At 29.6% G+C, this 17,990-nt stretch overlaps 1 protein-coding gene across 1 annotated transcript; it reads right to left on the minus strand.

Moving 5' to 3' along the window:
• Positions 1-4,726: 4,726 nt before the first annotated feature.
• LOC127249213 (splicing factor U2af large subunit A) lies at positions 4,727-11,937 on the minus strand. The gene is made up of 10 exons (XM_051271919.1): positions 11,711-11,937; positions 8,905-10,487; positions 8,670-8,807; positions 7,468-7,539; positions 6,423-6,464; positions 6,253-6,342; positions 5,995-6,099; positions 5,812-5,904; positions 5,644-5,723; positions 4,727-5,566 (listed from the first exon to the last, which is right to left on the minus strand). The coding sequence occupies exons 2-10, from the start codon at positions 10,441-10,443 to the stop codon at positions 4,933-4,935; spliced, it is 2,793 nt and encodes a 930-aa protein (XP_051127876.1). The 5' UTR covers positions 10,444-10,487; positions 11,711-11,937; the 3' UTR covers positions 4,727-4,932.
• Positions 11,938-17,990: the final 6,053 nt, after the last annotated feature.

Consider the following 17,990-nt stretch of genomic DNA (forward strand, 5'->3'; position numbering starts at 1 on the left):
TCTCAATTCCAGAACATCCGATTATATATTTCTTATTAATTGTGTTAATTTTTTTTATTTGATTTGATATTATTAATTTGAGTTTATTTAATTATTGCTTCTGCTAATATTTTATATTTTGTTTACAATAATTGTTCAAATAAACTCATCGATCCGAGAATAAATTTACAATAGAGGGGATCAAAGAGATAGCGTAAAACATGTTTAACTCCATTACAATATTGTTTAGTTAGAGATGAACTAAATATGACTAATAAATTTATTGCAAATACAATATATGACCTTGTTCTATTTGCTAGGTACATTAGTGCACTTATTGGACTGAGATGTGGTACTTCAGAAGGACCAAGTATCTCTTCATCATTTTCTTTTGGTCCATATGGATCCTTGTTAGGATCAAGTGACCTAAAGATTATTGTGGTACTCAATAAATGTGTTTTATCCATAAAAAAATTGTTTTAATACCTTATGGGTATAAACTATTTGGTGGATAAATATTTCATTATTCACATTCAATTTGCATATCAAGACAGAGCATTGTCTTTCCAAAGTCTTTGATCTCAAATTCTCTTTTTAGATATTCTACGACTTATTGGAGCTCTTCAGGAGTCCCAATGATATTGAGATCATCAACATATACTACAATAATCACAAATTTTGACCAATTTTTCTTTATAAAAACACATGGACATATTGAGTCGTTAGTGTAACCTTCTTTGTTTAAACACTAGGTGAGGCGGTTATCACTACAACAAAATAGTATATTTGTAACGGAATTATGTTTCTAAAGTTCGCGTAGATAACGTAATTTCATGTCTAATTTCATATCTAATATCATTAGTAATGAAAAAAGTGAATTTAGAAACGAAGAAACCTCGTTACAAAATTGATATTTTATTGTAGTGTATACCACATGCGTCAGACTGTTTAAGTCCACATACAAAGACTTTTGTATTTTGATAAAATAATATTATTTGGAATTTGATTTGCATACTTCAGGCATGTCATATCCTGTAGAGATTTTCATATAAATATCATTCTTCAATGGGTCATAGAAATAAACAATGATTACGTCCATCAAACGTGTCAAGTTTTTCATGTACTGCCAAGCGTATGAGGTATCTGAATGTGATACCATCCATAACTGGAAGATGTGTTTCATTATAATCAATCTCAGGTCTTTGTGAGAATTCTTGAGTTACAAGTCTCGCTTTATATCGGACAATTTCATTGTTCTCATTTTTTTTTTCTCACAAATACCCATTTGCACCAAATTAACTTAACACTTTCTGGAGTTCGAATTATGGGTCTCAAGACATTTCTTTTGGCTAATGAGTCTAATTCAAATTGGATCGTATCGTTTTATTTTGGTTAATCGTTTCTTTTCCGATATTTATCAATTGATGTTGGTTCAAGATCCTCGTCATTTTCCATTATATCAAAATATTTTGTTATATTTTGGGCGATTTTTGGGTGTGAATATTGTAGAATGCTTCTAATGGTGTGTTTTTGGATTATTCACTAGATATTGTAGAGTTGGCAAGTTTTGGACATACTTGGGAGAAAATGAACATAATGTACGAAAGTTTTGGTCATGATCACGCCTAAGTGCAAACCAGAGTGGGAGAAATGGAAATTACAAAGAAATCCTTCCGGATGATTGGCAAATTTAGAAACTATGGGGATTTAATTGCACAGTGAATCTTGGATTAGAGAAATAAGAGAATTAGTGTGCAATTGAAGAGAGAAAAAAAAAAGAGAAAACGTACAACCACGTTCTCACACACGAAACTATTTCTTGAAGAAGAGAATGAAAAATGAAAGAACACGACAGAGCGGAGAATTTCGAGAAGCAGTGCAGATGACTTTCCGGGACATTCTTCTTTTATTTTAAGTATTGTTTTTCCTTGTCGATTTCTAAAAATTGAAGGCATGATGAACTCCTTGATTTATTTTGTTTTTTCAATTTCTATGGATTGCAAGTAATATCATTTATTGTGTATGTGTGAATTGATGTTTATGATTGAATTTGTGAGACTTGGTTTTGGTTGAATTTGGTGTTCATCGATGTTGGGTATTTTTAATTCTTCTAATTTACGAGTTTCGAAATCTTAAATTGATTGTTGCGCATGTATTGATTTGAGATTTCATACCTATATTGAAGATTGACACCCGTAATTATGTAATTTTCTAATTGGTGTAGCAACCTAGAGGAAGAATACTCTAGGGAAGAATTCAAATCAATTTTGAACAAATCCGCGTAGAAATTTTGTTAAATTGAATTGGGTCTTCCTAGTCCTTAATGATGTCGAGTCAGTAAAACTACGGTCATACCTAGAATTCTCACTCGATTAGGGATATAGATAAGTGTCGTACATTAGCTATCGACAAGGTAAGGAAAAGTTGATTTTGAATGCGTGTAAATCAACTATAACCAATTTATCCAACTAGTCCATGAACTTAATTTTTAATCGATGAACAAAGTTCATATTCCGAACAAAAAAATTTATGTCTATGGTAGAGTTTAACCATCTTTGGTAAATCAATCTTGCATTTTAGTTTACTTTATTTAATTAAGTGAATTTTATTTTTACCCAATTTAGTGTGATAATCAAATTTTCCCATTACATATGTATATAGTATAATTATAAATAACGTCAATATTACTACTGTTATATGCGGAAACAACCTTACTCACCAAAACTACTGCATTTTGCATTTTTCTTCAAATCAACTTTGAACTACATATAATTCATTATGATTTTTTTTTTTTTTTTTTTCCGTCTGTCAAAGTCATATCACCATCCTGTTTTTTTTTTGTCTTAAGCTAAATTTATACACAATTTATTTATAATAAATAACTTTATCCCCTACAAATGATCTGTTTTGTTGTAATTGAAAATTAATTTAAAATAGGATATTAGATTTGAATTTTTGTTTATAATATTTTTGATATGTTATTTTGTAAGACAAAACAGTATATTATTACCCCTTATCTACTATCCATATTAATTTTTTAATAAATTCCCTAAGAGTCTGTTTAGTTCAAACAAGGGGATGAGAGGAATTTTAGGGGAGGAGAAGGAAGGAAAAGAAATATTAAAATTGTAATAGTTTATTTGGTTGATATAGAAGAAAGAAAGGAAAGGGAATGGTTAAACGGAGAAGGAAAAGAAAATTAGAATAATTTTAATATGTTGCCCTATAATATATAAATTAATTTATAAATAATAGATAGTGTATCGTAGTTTGTTTTAAAATAAATACATATATACTTATATCATGTAAATAAAACATAACATAAATTTAAATAAAATAACATTTAAAACAATTGAATCATTTAATAACAAAATAATCATCATAACATTAAATTTATTTATTTACAATAAATTACAAGATAAATATAATATATAGTATTAAATAAATAGAATAGATATAAAGTTATTTTATTATTTAAAACCAGACTCTTACCTATTTAATTAGATGATTAGATTGAAATAATTTAATTTGATATATATAAAATTTTATTTTATAATTTTAAGTACATTATATAATTTAAAAATATCATAATAACTTTTTAATTATAAAATAAGATATAATGTAATTTATAATTTTTATATATAATTGAATGTAGATATATACTCTCTATTACTTAACATTAATATATTTGTATAATTTTTTTTTTTTTACGAATATTCTTTTAAAACACTAATGAAAATATTTTTATAATTTTTTTTAATTTATAATAAATTTTAATATAATAATATTATAAATCAACATTCAAAAAATAAATTAAACTCTTGTAAGAGGAAAGCAATATATAATATTAATATAATAATAATCTTATAAAAAAAAAAATAAACATCTTTCTCTCACATTCAATGCCCCCACATTAAAAGGAAAGCAGAATAAGCTCATTTTGCTTTTTTATCTCCCTGAAGTAATTTTAAATTTTGATTTTTTTTTCTTCCTTTTTCTTCCCTCTAACCATTCTCCTCAAACCAAACAGATTCTAACATACTCTACTGTTTACCTACCCTACTTTATTATTATTTCGTAATCTTCGTTTTCAACCAAATCTGAGTTGATTCGTGTCGGGTTAAATACTTTAAATGGGTTAAATTATTCAACCCTAACCCAGCCCGTTTATGATTGTATCGGGTTCGTGTAAACTCATTTATTATCGTGTCGAGTTCGGATTGACTCGTGTTGACCCGTATACATAATTAAGTTAAATTTCTTGATTTAAATTTAAAAAAAAAATTGCTATGTTGTTATATTATATTAATTTTTATTGGTTTGAGGGTAAATTAAATTGAATTATTTAAAATTGAACTTAATTTAAATTAATTTATTAGAAAATTATTAAATTATGATTATTTTACATATATAATAAATATATTAATCAAGATTAATATTTTATAATCGAGTTATCGTGTCAGATTTGGATTTGAGTTGAGAGCCTCAACTCTAACCCGACCCGTTTACTATCATGTCGAATTTGTGTCAACCCGTATACATAATTGAGTTGAAATTTTTGACCCAAACCCAATTATTTCGTGCCGGATCAGTTTTTGCCAGGTATGTAATGTTAATAATGGTGAGAAAACAAAAGACAGAGAATTAGTATGATTGAGAACAATTGAGTGAAAGTAATCAACTTACAGAATTACATGTCGAAGTCGTGGGTGGTCATCATCCCATACCTACTACAAATACAATTAACTGAGATTGTCAATTCAATAGCATTCCATAAAATGTTGAGCGTGCAACAAATTCCATCATACATTCAAATCACTCATTCTACACATAAAGACATCATCATCATACCTGTCTCTCCTCGCCTCGACTGCGAATCCCAACGGGTATAGAACCATTCGGCGATGCGCCAACATTTTCACTCTGCTGCTACCTAAATCAGATGCTGACTCTTTATTTCCGAAACCTCGAATGGTAAACATCCGGGCTGACATATTCCACTGTCACGACGCGACCATCAAATAGCCGTTCGTGCAGACAGTGTGCAGCCGTGCAAGCTGCTTCAGCTCTTCTGTACTCCACAAATACGCAGCCTGGCTCAAAAAGATTTCCAGGATCATTTGGAGCATCCATGTTAGTGTCTACCTCGGAAGAATCTATCTTTCTTCTCTCATTTGTGTCTTGTTCGACTGGGCCTCCATCTCTTGGGCTGTTTTCTTCTACTTTTGAATCTTCTTCACTCAAATTGTCATTTTTTTCCAACACACCAGACACGTCTGATGCGGATTTTCCAATTTCTTCTTCAATGGGATTCACGGCACTAATCTCATGAGGCAGACTGTCAACCACAGCCGACATACCAGCATCTTCTTGGCCAGTAGATGGATTCGATATCCCTGCATTGTCATCACAGTTGTAATTTTCTGCAGGCCCTCGTTGATTAAGTACAGGAACCTCATTGATGGTGTCTCTCGATTTTTCTATTTCAGAGCTCCTATTCTCAGGCATTAAGTCACACCCATCAGCCTTTTTGGTGCCAGGAGTGTTTGTTAGCTTTGCAACATTAATAGATTTCACCGTACCAAACCTAGGGCAATGCAGGAATTATAGAAATAGGTACCAGAAAGGAAATTGAAAATTCAGAAAATTCCAATATTGTCAAACCTGGAGCACTCTATTCTGATATCTTCCAATATTTCTTCCAGTTCTGAGTCAGACAACGCTAGAAGATCTCGATGATCCAACTGAAATCATGACCACATACTGTTAAGACATAACGACACTTCGGTAGGGGAGGAAAAGAAACTCAACAGCATAGTTAAGAAAAGATACCACATTTTTGAGTTGTAGAACAGCTGAGGGCTTCTCAAGGAGCGGCTTGGCATGCTCGGGAATCCCATAAAATGGCGATTTGGCTACATCTCCCTGAAGTGAACATTAAGTCAACACATCAATTATTATCTTCAGTTATCAAGAAAATAATAACAATGGAAAAGGGGATAATATAATACCCACCGTGGTGGCATCTGGAGTAGCAAATACTGCTGTAACAACCTTTCCACCTAACCTCATGCCATTGAGACCAGCACATGCCTTTGAGGTAACTGAATGGTCGACAAACTGAAGCAACAACAAATTAATCTGATTGCAAGAAAAGCAGAGCAATCTTTGGCAAGTTTTAGAAAATTGGAAAATAGAACCGGAGCCTGGTTAGTGTTATTTTGAGGGATCATGCAGTTATTCAGGTTAAAATATTCACGTCAAAATAATTACCTCAAGAAAAGCACACGGTTCATTCATGCCAGCAACATATTCATAGCGGTATGCCTTGACAGGTCCAAATGCTCTAGCAATCTCCAAAAGCTATAGGACACGTAGAATGGCAGCAAGTAAGATACATTTATGATAGGATAGAATTTATTTGGAAGTAATTATTAACCTACCATCTTGGAAGAGATGAATTTTGAGATTCCACCGATGAAGATCTAGAAGCTCAAGACAAGTCTCATCAGAAAGCAAAGAGGTAGAGAGATGGGCTACAACAAACTAAATACTAAAGCAAATAAATAAATAACCAATTTGCTGAATGAAACTTCGGCTATGTTTACATACACTTTTGGAAGTTTTGGCACTATTCAAGTCATCAACAATAACTTTTTCAAAAAACAAAATATCAAATACCTTCCTCTGACAAAACATCACATCAAATATCGAATTGAACTTTTACTATTACCAAAATTCTCCAAAACTCCAACACTTTCAAAACTCTTAACTAAACAAATGTTGATTTTTTATCAGTGGATCCGGATAATTATAAAGCTAAATGCTTTTCTAGGGTGGCAATACAGTGAGTCACTTTTATGCATACAGATTAATATGCACGCATATAGGCTTAGGAACACATGAAGTGAATTTGCATTTACCATAGAGTGATTATTGTAAATTACGTGCTCCATTTAATAAACAGGTTGCATGAACCATAGCCTATAAATTAGTTTGATAAAGAACATTTAGATAAGAATTCTAAGTCCATTTCAGTCACAAACTAGTAGTATATTACATGTAGTGTCATTTATGTTTAAACTTTGGCAGTTGGTCAAGCAATATGAGCAAGAGTTGCTGTATCCACTTGACCCGACTTGAACCAAATAGCATGATAATAGATGGATGAATAATTATAAATGGCATGAGAAAATAACTGGTTACGACAAGTTTGTGAACCCAAATGTTGGTATTTTACTCACCTACAATGAAAATTACTACATCAGCCACCAATTGGGAACACACCAAACATTACACATGCGATTGACTAGCCTTTCGATCAGAGTATATAATATAGTGATTGAAAGTCCAAGCTCAAGTGTGATTAATGGCAAATAACTCATAAGGTTAAGAAACTTAATATCAATATATAAAATCCAAACAATAAATGGATTATTATATCATCTCAAGCACAAAGTTAAGTTATGATATCAGATAGTTGCACACCTTGTGGGGAGAGTCTTCAATGTTGTCACTAACTGAATCAAAAGCAGCCATTGATTTGTCAGGAACACCAGTCTGCATGAAAATAGCAACTGTCTGAAAACCTGCTACATGAATAATAACCACTTTATACCTCAGAAACTGCAAATTATAAAGAGAATAATTGTAAAAATTGAAAATACTTCATTGAGCATAGTACCTTCCTAGAAAGCTCAACCATGATAATGCTTATGTCTCAACAAGGAAGCAGGAAAAATTTACAAGGTAGATGACTCAAGCAATTACTTATCACGTAACTTAAACTTTCCTAAAATATTTCAGCTACACCGATGAACTTGAGATCAGAAGATATTATAACAACAATATTTTCAAATACACAAACTAAAGTTGCATAGAAGTAGCCCACTTAAAAGTGGAGCATTAGACAATAGACAATGATAAATTTTGCTCAGGTTTGAATATTTCGTTACTGCATAAGAGGATGGAAGTTTAAAATTTAACAGGGTATTAAAATATGACAAAGGATAGTTGAATGGCTGAGGTTTAAATTTAAAGAGATCTTACATATGGACTCTGATTCGATTAACATTTTAGGTTAAAAACGATTATTTTTTATTTTTTTTTTTGTTTTCCTTTTTAACATATATTTTTTCACAAACAGTGTAAATACAAGTAATATTATATAATTATAAATCACTGATTATAAGAAGGGTAGAGATCACATAAAAAAATTTCCTGTAGGTAATGACTAGATTTTAAGATCTGCACATATATAGGACATTGCATATGTATACACACACACACACAAATGAAAAGCTATTATTCATAGTAATGTATATACATAAGCTTTAACTGACGTGTATAACCTTTTAAGGGGAAAAACTGAAATAGGGTTAAACTATGCAACACCCAAACATACAGTAATTTTAGAATTTAATCATGAACGTAATTAGTTTCTTAATAGTATACAAAAGTAACAAAACTACAAATGTGATTTGAAATGATTGTCAAACATTTGCATGTATTCAACAAAATCAACTTCTATATCACACTAGTACGAACACATCATATTCAAGATCAAAAAAATGAAAATTTCACATTTATATATTAAGTTTATGCAACTGTGTATCAACTTCATCCACAGTAATTCAATATATTAAATCATCATTGCATTTAATATAAAAAAGCATGGTAATATTTCTTACAGAAATAGTATAGTAGTCCTTGGGGCGCCTGAACTTCAGATTAGACCCCGAAAAGGAAATTCCATCGAAAGAAAGTGCCATAGAAGCATCCTCGGGAGTTAAAAATTCCAAAAGAGCTTGTCCTTTCTCTTTGTGTATCTAAAGTTCAAACAAAGACAGGAAAAGACTGAAATCTTTGCAAAGATAATACTAAGTATAATAATTGAAATAAAACAAGTGAAAGGCAGGGACGTACTATACAGCTAATGCAGGGTTGAGTTCCCTGAATGTAGTTGACTCCGGAAGAAAGTAAAAATTTATTAATGCATTCTATTAAATCTTTCTCAGAGGCTGAAGCAGGCAAGTTTTCTACATAGAGACGTCTCATAGGCCGTGTAGCTTGTGTTAGCTGAATAGATTCAATGGCATGCATCTGTGAAGATAAGGTATGAGGAGAAATCCCAATGGGCTTCATCACAATAGGTACTAATGGAGTACCACTAGGAGAATCCTGTATGCTCATGGACAGGCTTAGGCTTTGGCCTTGGCTCTGGCTCATATGAACATCAGCAAAAGTTGAACCAGAAATCACACCCTCTTTTTCAACAGGTTGTAAGTCCCATCCAGCAGATCTCCTTGCTGGAGAACGACGAGTGGGTGAAGGAGTTTTTGCAGCAGCATCAGTTTTCCTCTTTCTCGGTGAATAACCCCCAAGACCACTTGAAGAGGCATTATTTCGTCTATATTGATTGCTAGATCCATTATTTGATATCCTCTTGTCAGCATCAGAATTTTCTTTCCCTGATCTGTCTTGGGTAGAATTTGGTGGAAGTTCTTCATGCTCCCTTTTATCTTTACGTTTGTGCTTGTGTGCTTTTGGAGATTGTGACTCTTTAATGTGCTCTATGCTTGGTGATCGTCTTCTCTTTGACTTGGATTCTCCATGATAAGCACGTGTGGGCTTCTTTTCTTTTTTCTCAGAACCATGTTTTTCACCAGCACTCCTGCCTTGAGTTTTGTCATCGTCATCATGATGCCGGTGTCTAACTTCTTTTCCAGATCTGTCTTTGCCTCGATTAGATAGTTTGTCTAAAAGCATCATATCTCTTTCATTTCTTTTTTTGAAGCCAGAATCACTGATTGTATGACCATCAGTTTTCCTCTTTCTAGAGACCCACATGTCGTCAGTATAAAGTTGTTTTCTATCCATTTCAGATTTTCCTCTGATTGTTTCAGAACCTTTTTCTTTCTTAACTGAGCTTCTATATTGTCTCCTTTCAGATCCATTATGATCCCCTAAAAAGCCATCCTTTTCCCCAGCACGTTTTTCTCTGTTGTATGAATAACGTCTCTCCTTTCTCACTTCGGCTACTCTATCATTGCTTATGTTCTTATCCACCACACTCTTCAGTTTCGGATAATGCTCCTGGGATCCTTTGTCATTATCTGGGTCTAATTTGTTGTTCCCTTTGGAAGTATTTGTATCTCCCTTCCTCAGAGAAGTGGCCTTTTGAAAGTCTTCGTATGTATTCTTAGTGTCCTTAATATCAAAATCTTCATTTGTTTTCTTATGGGATTCAGGAGGAACAATCTTCCCCTCATGTACTAATGTAATATCCGTAGATACAGGGCCGCTGATAACTTGTTTTGTGGCATCAGCCTTGTTTTTTCTTGCAAGCATTATCTCATCAAAACTGAAAGGCCTTGTTCGAGCTGACGTTCCCTCCATGTCATCATCACATGTCATTTCTGTATTTCTTTCATGCTTCCCTTTCCGTGGATTGGATCTGGTCATGATCCCACACTTAAGCTTCCAAGTTCCTAGGCTTCCAAATGGAGCTGCAAAGTATTTATAGTAAGAAAGTCTGCTGAGAACAGAGAACAGACACTTGTATAGCTAGTGTAAGAAAAAAGAGCTACCACATGAACAAAACACTACCCCCACCAGTCAGCAGATTTTAGTGAGCTGGCCCACGGTGAGGCATGACTCAAATTTATTCTGTCCAACCCAACCCATCAATGGGAAACAAGCAAACCCAATGGATTTTTAGCAATATTTAAAATACATATTAAAATTATGACACTGTTTACTTTAGCTTTGTATTTGCATTTTGTGTTTAAACATTGGTTGGATGTGATTTATGTGAGAGAAAATAATTATTTTTAGAGAATCGTAAAAATTGTCTAGCAAAAACACAAAAAAATGGACTCAAAATTACAAGTTTTAACAAGCAATATCCACAAAATGTAAAATAATAATAATAATAAATAAAATATATATGATTACATAATAAAATTCAAGCAATACATATTTCAAAAGAAACAAATGTACATATCAATTCATCAACAAAGACATCAAGATTTTTCAAAGCCTCCTATCCCCAACACCTAAATGCACAAACACATATTTTCAAATTAAAGTTGATAAATTACATCAACATCAAAATACCCTTCCTTTCCTTCTTGTTCCTCTTCACTAATATGCAAAACATGAGATCCTCCACCCTATAAGGTTATCTTAGTCTTTGTGCAATCACCATCATCTTAGAATAAAAAACAACTGTTGAATGAGAATAAAAATAAAAACATCACATAAGAATTTTATTTTAACTTCCAAACAACATAGAGCCGTCTAACTTTCATCCCTTTTGATCTTCCATGCTATATTAATATTTTGATTCAAATCAGTGGATATGCAATAATGTTTGTTTGTTTGTTTTTCTTTTTTCAATATGCAAATAATTCGAAGCCAATGTCAGAGAGGTAGCTTCAATTACACAAAAATATATAGCTTAGAACTAACCCTGCAAACCTAAACAAATTCCAACAAAACAAACAGAAGATTCCCAACAAAAAACACAAAAAGTGAACTACCAATCCATAAAAGAATGCACACAGCCAAAAAAAATTAAACAAATAGACTTCACTTCTTCCAATCAATATAAAATCAACATAACTCCGCAACTAACATCAAACAATTCAAATCCTAAATCCCATAGAAGCCGGCATTGAAAATTTGATAACAACAAACGATTCAAAACTAGTATAGGAATTTAACTTACAAAGCCTCAGACGAAATTGCAGAAGCAGAAAACGATAATACAACAACGACAACGAAGCCGCAGTCTTGAAGGACGACGCCGAAGACCACGAAAAGAAAAGTATGACGAAAGTGGAGAAGAAGAAAATGATGGGTGTAGGAAGTAAATTCGAAGTTGGAAGTTACAGAGAGGAGAAAGAAGTCGACGGGAGGGAAGACGAAGAAGAAAGCTGCGACTGAAATGTAGGGTTAGGAATCATCAATTTACAATGGTAGCTCCACCCTCGGGCTGACCCGACCCGTCTGGATGACCCATCGTATATATTGGCCGGGCCAAATTTTCTATTATGTGTGTTTGTCTGAGGGTTTGGATTTTGGGTTGAGATTTGAATAGTAAAAATTTTGAATTTGAATAGTTGTATGATGTGATATAAATAAGAATTGATGTGATGTTTTGAATGTAAAATTAATTTTTAGTATAATATAAAAAATGAAAAATAAATGTTTGATTTGATATTTTTGGAGGAAAAATTTTGTGGGAACAGTAGAAATCCCACAAAATCCCCCAAACAAACACAACCTAAGGATACCGCTAAAATCATTTTAACCGGTTTTTAACGAGAATTGTTTCAGAAATATTAGAATTAAAATATATTTTTTTATTTCGTTTTAGTTTAAATTTAATATGAATTAGATATGTTTATAAAAGAAATTTGAATGTTGGAACCAACGAAGGTACGTGCACTTTATATTTTTTTTTTTTAGGTATATATTTTTTATCTTAAGTATAAAAATAATTACTACAAGAAATAATATTTTATATTAAATATAAATTTTTGTGAGCATATAAAATTTATATATTATATATTTTATAAGTGTGTAAATAATATTTTTTTAATAATATTTATTCCAAATTGTGTCAATAAAAAAAAATATATCCAATAAAAAAATTGAGATAGACAGTATTATGTAAGATAATTTAAAAATTACTTGATGTGATGCAGAGAGAAGTGCATATTTTATTTTTTTTATTGGGTGATGTAATAAGGTAAAATGTGAGGCGGAGATGAAATATAATTAATTATTTTTTATTTTGGAAATGTTGCAGAGCATTTTTTATATACAAAAATGAAATATTTAGGGTGTTTGGAACGGACGGAATTATTCACTCATAAAAAGTACAAAATATTATTTTTTATAGAGTAAACTGTTTTTTTAGTCCCTGGACTCCCTTATCATTTTAGTCTCGTAAGTGAAGTCTGTCGCAAACTAGTCCCATAAGTGAAAAAATTTCGCTGTTTTAGTCCTCCGGCGCCGGAGACGCCCGCGTGGCTCGCCGGAGGTGACGTGTCCGCCAGGTCATCGCTGACTTGGCGGACACGTGCAATGACCTGGCGGACACGTGGATATTTTTTTTAATTTTTTAAAAACTTCTTTTTAATTTATTTTTAATTTTATTTGTATTTTTTTATTTTTTTTATTTGGTACAATTAAAAAAAAAAATAAAATAAAATCCACGTGTCCGCCAGGTGTCGCTGATCTGGCGGGACACCTGGCGGACACGTCACCTCCGGCGAGCCACGCGGATGTCTCCGGCGCCGGATGACTAAAACAGGGAAAATTTTTCACTTATGGGACTAGTTTGCGACAGGCTCCACTTACTGGACTAAAATGATAAAAGGGTTCAGTTACGGAACTAAAAAAACAGTTTACCCTTTTTTTTATATTACCAACACAGTTTTTTAAACCACACACAAAAAAAATTCATCTAAAAAATGTTGAGTAAACGGAATGAATGCGTGAATAAATCCAAAATGAGAGAAAAATATAATATAGTATATTATAAAAATATATATATTTAAATCAAATTCAAAAAATTACTTCTTCTTCCATCCAAATTTATTTTATTTTATTTTATTTGTTGTTATATAAATTTATTTTACGTTTTAGTAAAAAATAATATTTCATCTGTCTCATAAGAAGGATACTATTTTTATTTTTGTCGGTCTCAAAAAAAATGTATCATTTTCTAATTTAGTAATTGTACTACCTACCTAACATAATAAATAATCTTACAATTTATAATATATTATACAAATATCATTGTACAAACTAATATTCAAAAATTTACGTGCAAAAAATAAAAGGTGATTTTCTTGCCGGATGAAGGGAGTATCATTTTTTCACTTTTCTTTAATATAATTTTTTTTTCTATTTTAAAATATTTTTCTTAAAACTCGTACACTATCAAATAAGAATAAAATGTTTCTATATATATACATGTAGTGATTAAATAAGAATAAAATGATTATACATAGTGATTATATATATATATATATATCATGTAGTGCACACTTCCGTAGTATGTAGACGTTTCTATATCATGTGTTCGACAAAAGTGTGCCTATAAATACATATATGAATTGATGAAATAAAATAATACACAACACTAGCAATTAATTTTCATGCTTTCTCTCTACCAGGTTCTCTCTCCCTCGATATTTATTTCTTTACATAATATTATACTCCCTCCATCCAATTTTTATTGTCCTAAAGTATATTTGTAAGATTTTTTAGGTTTTTTAGGTTATTGTCTTTTTGTCATAAATTGACAAATTTGTCCTTAATTATATGGTAGATATTAAAAAATAATAAATGAATGGATAGTAAAAATATAAAATTTGTATTTAAAAAAAAAAATAGGACAATAATTGTTGGACTAAGACAATAGTTTATGAACGGAGAGAGTATATATTTTTATATTATATATTACATATATATATAATATATAAATATTATTTTTTATTATATACGTCGTTTAAGCATATATATCTTATATTTATATATTATATTATATATATGTATACATTATATAAAATAGTAGTTAGCAGTAGAGATAATTAATATTTATATTGTCTAATTTTATAGTAATATTATAAGTGCTGATTATATATTTTAATTTATGCAAGATAATATGGACATATATTTTTGACAAGGCACTTTAATTCATGTACTCTCATAATTTTGGAGTTTTCTTTTTATTTATTAAATAATAAGTTTGGATAATTAGTTAAAATTTATTAAGGTGACAATTAATTTAACAAAATTCAAATTTATCAATATAATAAATAACAAAAATATGGATAAAATTAGAGTTTCGTGTATATATATATATATATTGAGAGATTAAGCAAAATTGCCACAACAAAAATTATTATGAAATTTTTGTCCAACACTGCAAAAAACGGCGATTACTGTTTCGTTAACCGTCAGATCAATATGAAATTTTAAAAAAGTATTTGCAATTCGTTCGTTGCGTTTTTAATCAAACGGTTTTGAGATTTTTTATTGGATGTATGTAGTTCAATCCAAAAATTACATAACATGACAAATTTTTAGGTTTTTATTTTTTAATCTTAATTTTTCTTAAATTTGTAGTTTTCGTTGGTTGATTAAATGGTGATTAAGTGAATTTATATGTATTTTTTAAACTCTTATATTTAATTTGATTATAGTTAATTTTCTACTTTGGTAAGGACAACGTGTGATTTTTTTTTTTTATCTTGGTTTTCACATGAAAAATTATTTTATTTTATTTATGTTTTATTTATGCATATAATTTGGTATCATTCAAACAAAACAAAATTTTTTTCACATGAAAAAAATATCATTATATCTTTTATATATTATTTATGCATATAATTTTTAATCTTTTCTTATATAGTGAAATTTTTATAGTAATTTTATTTTTTGTTTAACTTATAAATTTTAAGTTTTATTATACGGTAATTTTTACTAATCATTTTTTTTTTAGAGAAGTAGGAAGAAGAAGGAAAAAAAACGATAATCAAGTATAGTATTTTATTGTTTGTTTGTTTGTTATAGTATTTTATTTTATTATGTATAATAATATTATTAAATTAATTTTAGTGTTCTACTAATCGTTCTTTTTCATTATTATTATGTACGTATGTTACTAATTTATTTATTTTCAGGTATAATATTTTAATACTTTTTATTATTATTGTATATGAATTTTTTAAAATTATTTATTGTGTTATTAAGTATTTATTTTTTCTAATTGATTTGATTTTGATTAATTTATTTTTTAATATGGTAGATTATATTTAAATTTGTATTCTTTAGATTTGAAAGAATATTTGAAGAAATCATAGAGAAAATTATAGTAAATTTTAGTATATATATAGTTTATTTTTATTTTATTAATTTCATTCTTATTATGTATGTATTTTTTATAATTTATTTGGTATTGAATATTATATTAAAATATTTATCCCCTAATTTTATTTAAAAGAATATTAAAGAAATGGATACAGAAAATTAGGATAAATCTTTAGTAATTAAAAAAAATTCTATTTTTATTTTAATACTTTCATTCTTATTATTTAGTATGCATTTGTTATTTTTTATTATTTTTTTATTTTTTACTAATAAATTATTATTCTATATGTATTTTTTCTAATTAATTTAGTCTAAGAAATTACTATTCTAATACATTTTGTTTTTTTTAAAAAAAAAAATTGATACTATATTCAAATTTAGAGTAATTTGTTTTTAAACTAATATGAATTGTTAATAAATGTTTTTAATTTCATTACTTAATATTATGCAATATTTGGTTTTACTTTTGTTAGTATATGTATTTTTTTATTTGCATATTTTTTAAACTTTCTTTTCAAATTGGCGATAAAAAATGCGATAAAAAGATCAAGATTTTTTTCATTGATATATATAAATTTATTTCAAAATTTATTGTAATGTTTTATTTAATAAGATTGTAAATAAATATTTTAAATCTAATTTAGATTTGAATTTAAAATGCTATATAAATTTTAGTTGATTTATGATTCACTTATTATTTACTTTTTTTTCGTTACTATATATATTATTTAATATATTGTTTGAATATTGTTTTCAACTGCTGCATGCTAACAACAATATAAATGACTACAAATATTAATAATTAGTTTTATTCCTCATTGATAGGTAAAAACTCCTTTTAAATTTATTTTAATTTTTAATTTAAGAGGGATTCACTGCAAAGAAAAAATTATTTTTGTAACAAAATATTTTTGTCTCTAAATTTACTTTTTTTCGTTATTAATGACATTAGAGACGGAATTATGAATGGAATTACGTTAGTTACGTGAACTTTAGGGACGAAATTCAGTTACAAATATATTTTTTTTTTTTGTAGTGATTATGAATGATTATTTTTCATTTCTATTACGTTTGAGTTTAAATTGAATATATATTTATGAAACTTTGATTTGCTTACTTAATATTCTTTATTTGGTTTAGGTACTGTATTTTTATTTATAATTTATTTTTTATATAAGTTAATTTAGGCTATCTTCGTGAAAAGTTTTATTGTCAAAATAAAATTTATTATTTAAAATATAAAATTACATTAAATGTCACAATTTCTATAATTACCCGTGCTATCCACTAGTAATAGGCTAATATTTTATCTCTTTATTATGATTAACCTTGCCAAACAAAAATTTCTCTCTCTTCGTTTCTTGCCAAAACTATATGGTCTGAGCTCGCGATATTAAAATGCATATAACATCAATTGGCTTGGAAAATACCATTGTCCGAGATAAAAAATTCCGTTGTGCAAAGACCATGATCTTTTTGTGCCATCACATCGACGAGGCACTGAAAATACAGTATGTGACGTTGGAATCCCCACTTGAATTGTATGAAAGATTGAAAGAAATATATAATCACTTGATGCTGACTTTGTTGGCAATGGCACGAAACGAATGACATTGTGGCAAAGCCTACGGCTTTAGGACTTTAAAACTGTTGTAAATTTATTCCCGAATCCTGGATTTCCGTCAGTAGCTGCCGGAGGATCGCTGCTCGTGGCTGATTTCGTAGTCGCTGTGGCAATGGAGAAACAAAGACTCGAACGAACCGGAAGAAGCCCAAACAGGGAGTTGCAAATTGGTTTCTGCAATTGAATTTTAGGGCTGTTTGTTTGTGTTTGATTTCTAATTTCCAGATTTATGTTAGCCTTAATATTAGTTTAATTTTGATTTCGGTTTAGTTTAATTTGGGTTTATTCGAATTTCGCTTCCACTATTAATTGATTTGTATTTTTGTATACGAGGTTTGTTCGATAAATCCAAAAGATCCGAGAATAAATTCACAACAAAAACAATCCAAAAAAAATTATTCTGTCATGTTTAGAATAACATCATATCTGGGTCACTGTGGCAAAAATATATCTGAATCTGATACGATGAAGAAAACTTTCTTCACTTTTCATGTCT

Source organism: Andrographis paniculata, unplaced genomic scaffold (assembly GCF_009805555.1).
Source record: "Andrographis paniculata isolate CXL003 unplaced genomic scaffold, ASM980555v1 Contig35END, whole genome shotgun sequence".
NCBI classification, from domain to species: domain Eukaryota; kingdom Viridiplantae; phylum Streptophyta; class Magnoliopsida; order Lamiales; family Acanthaceae; genus Andrographis; species Andrographis paniculata.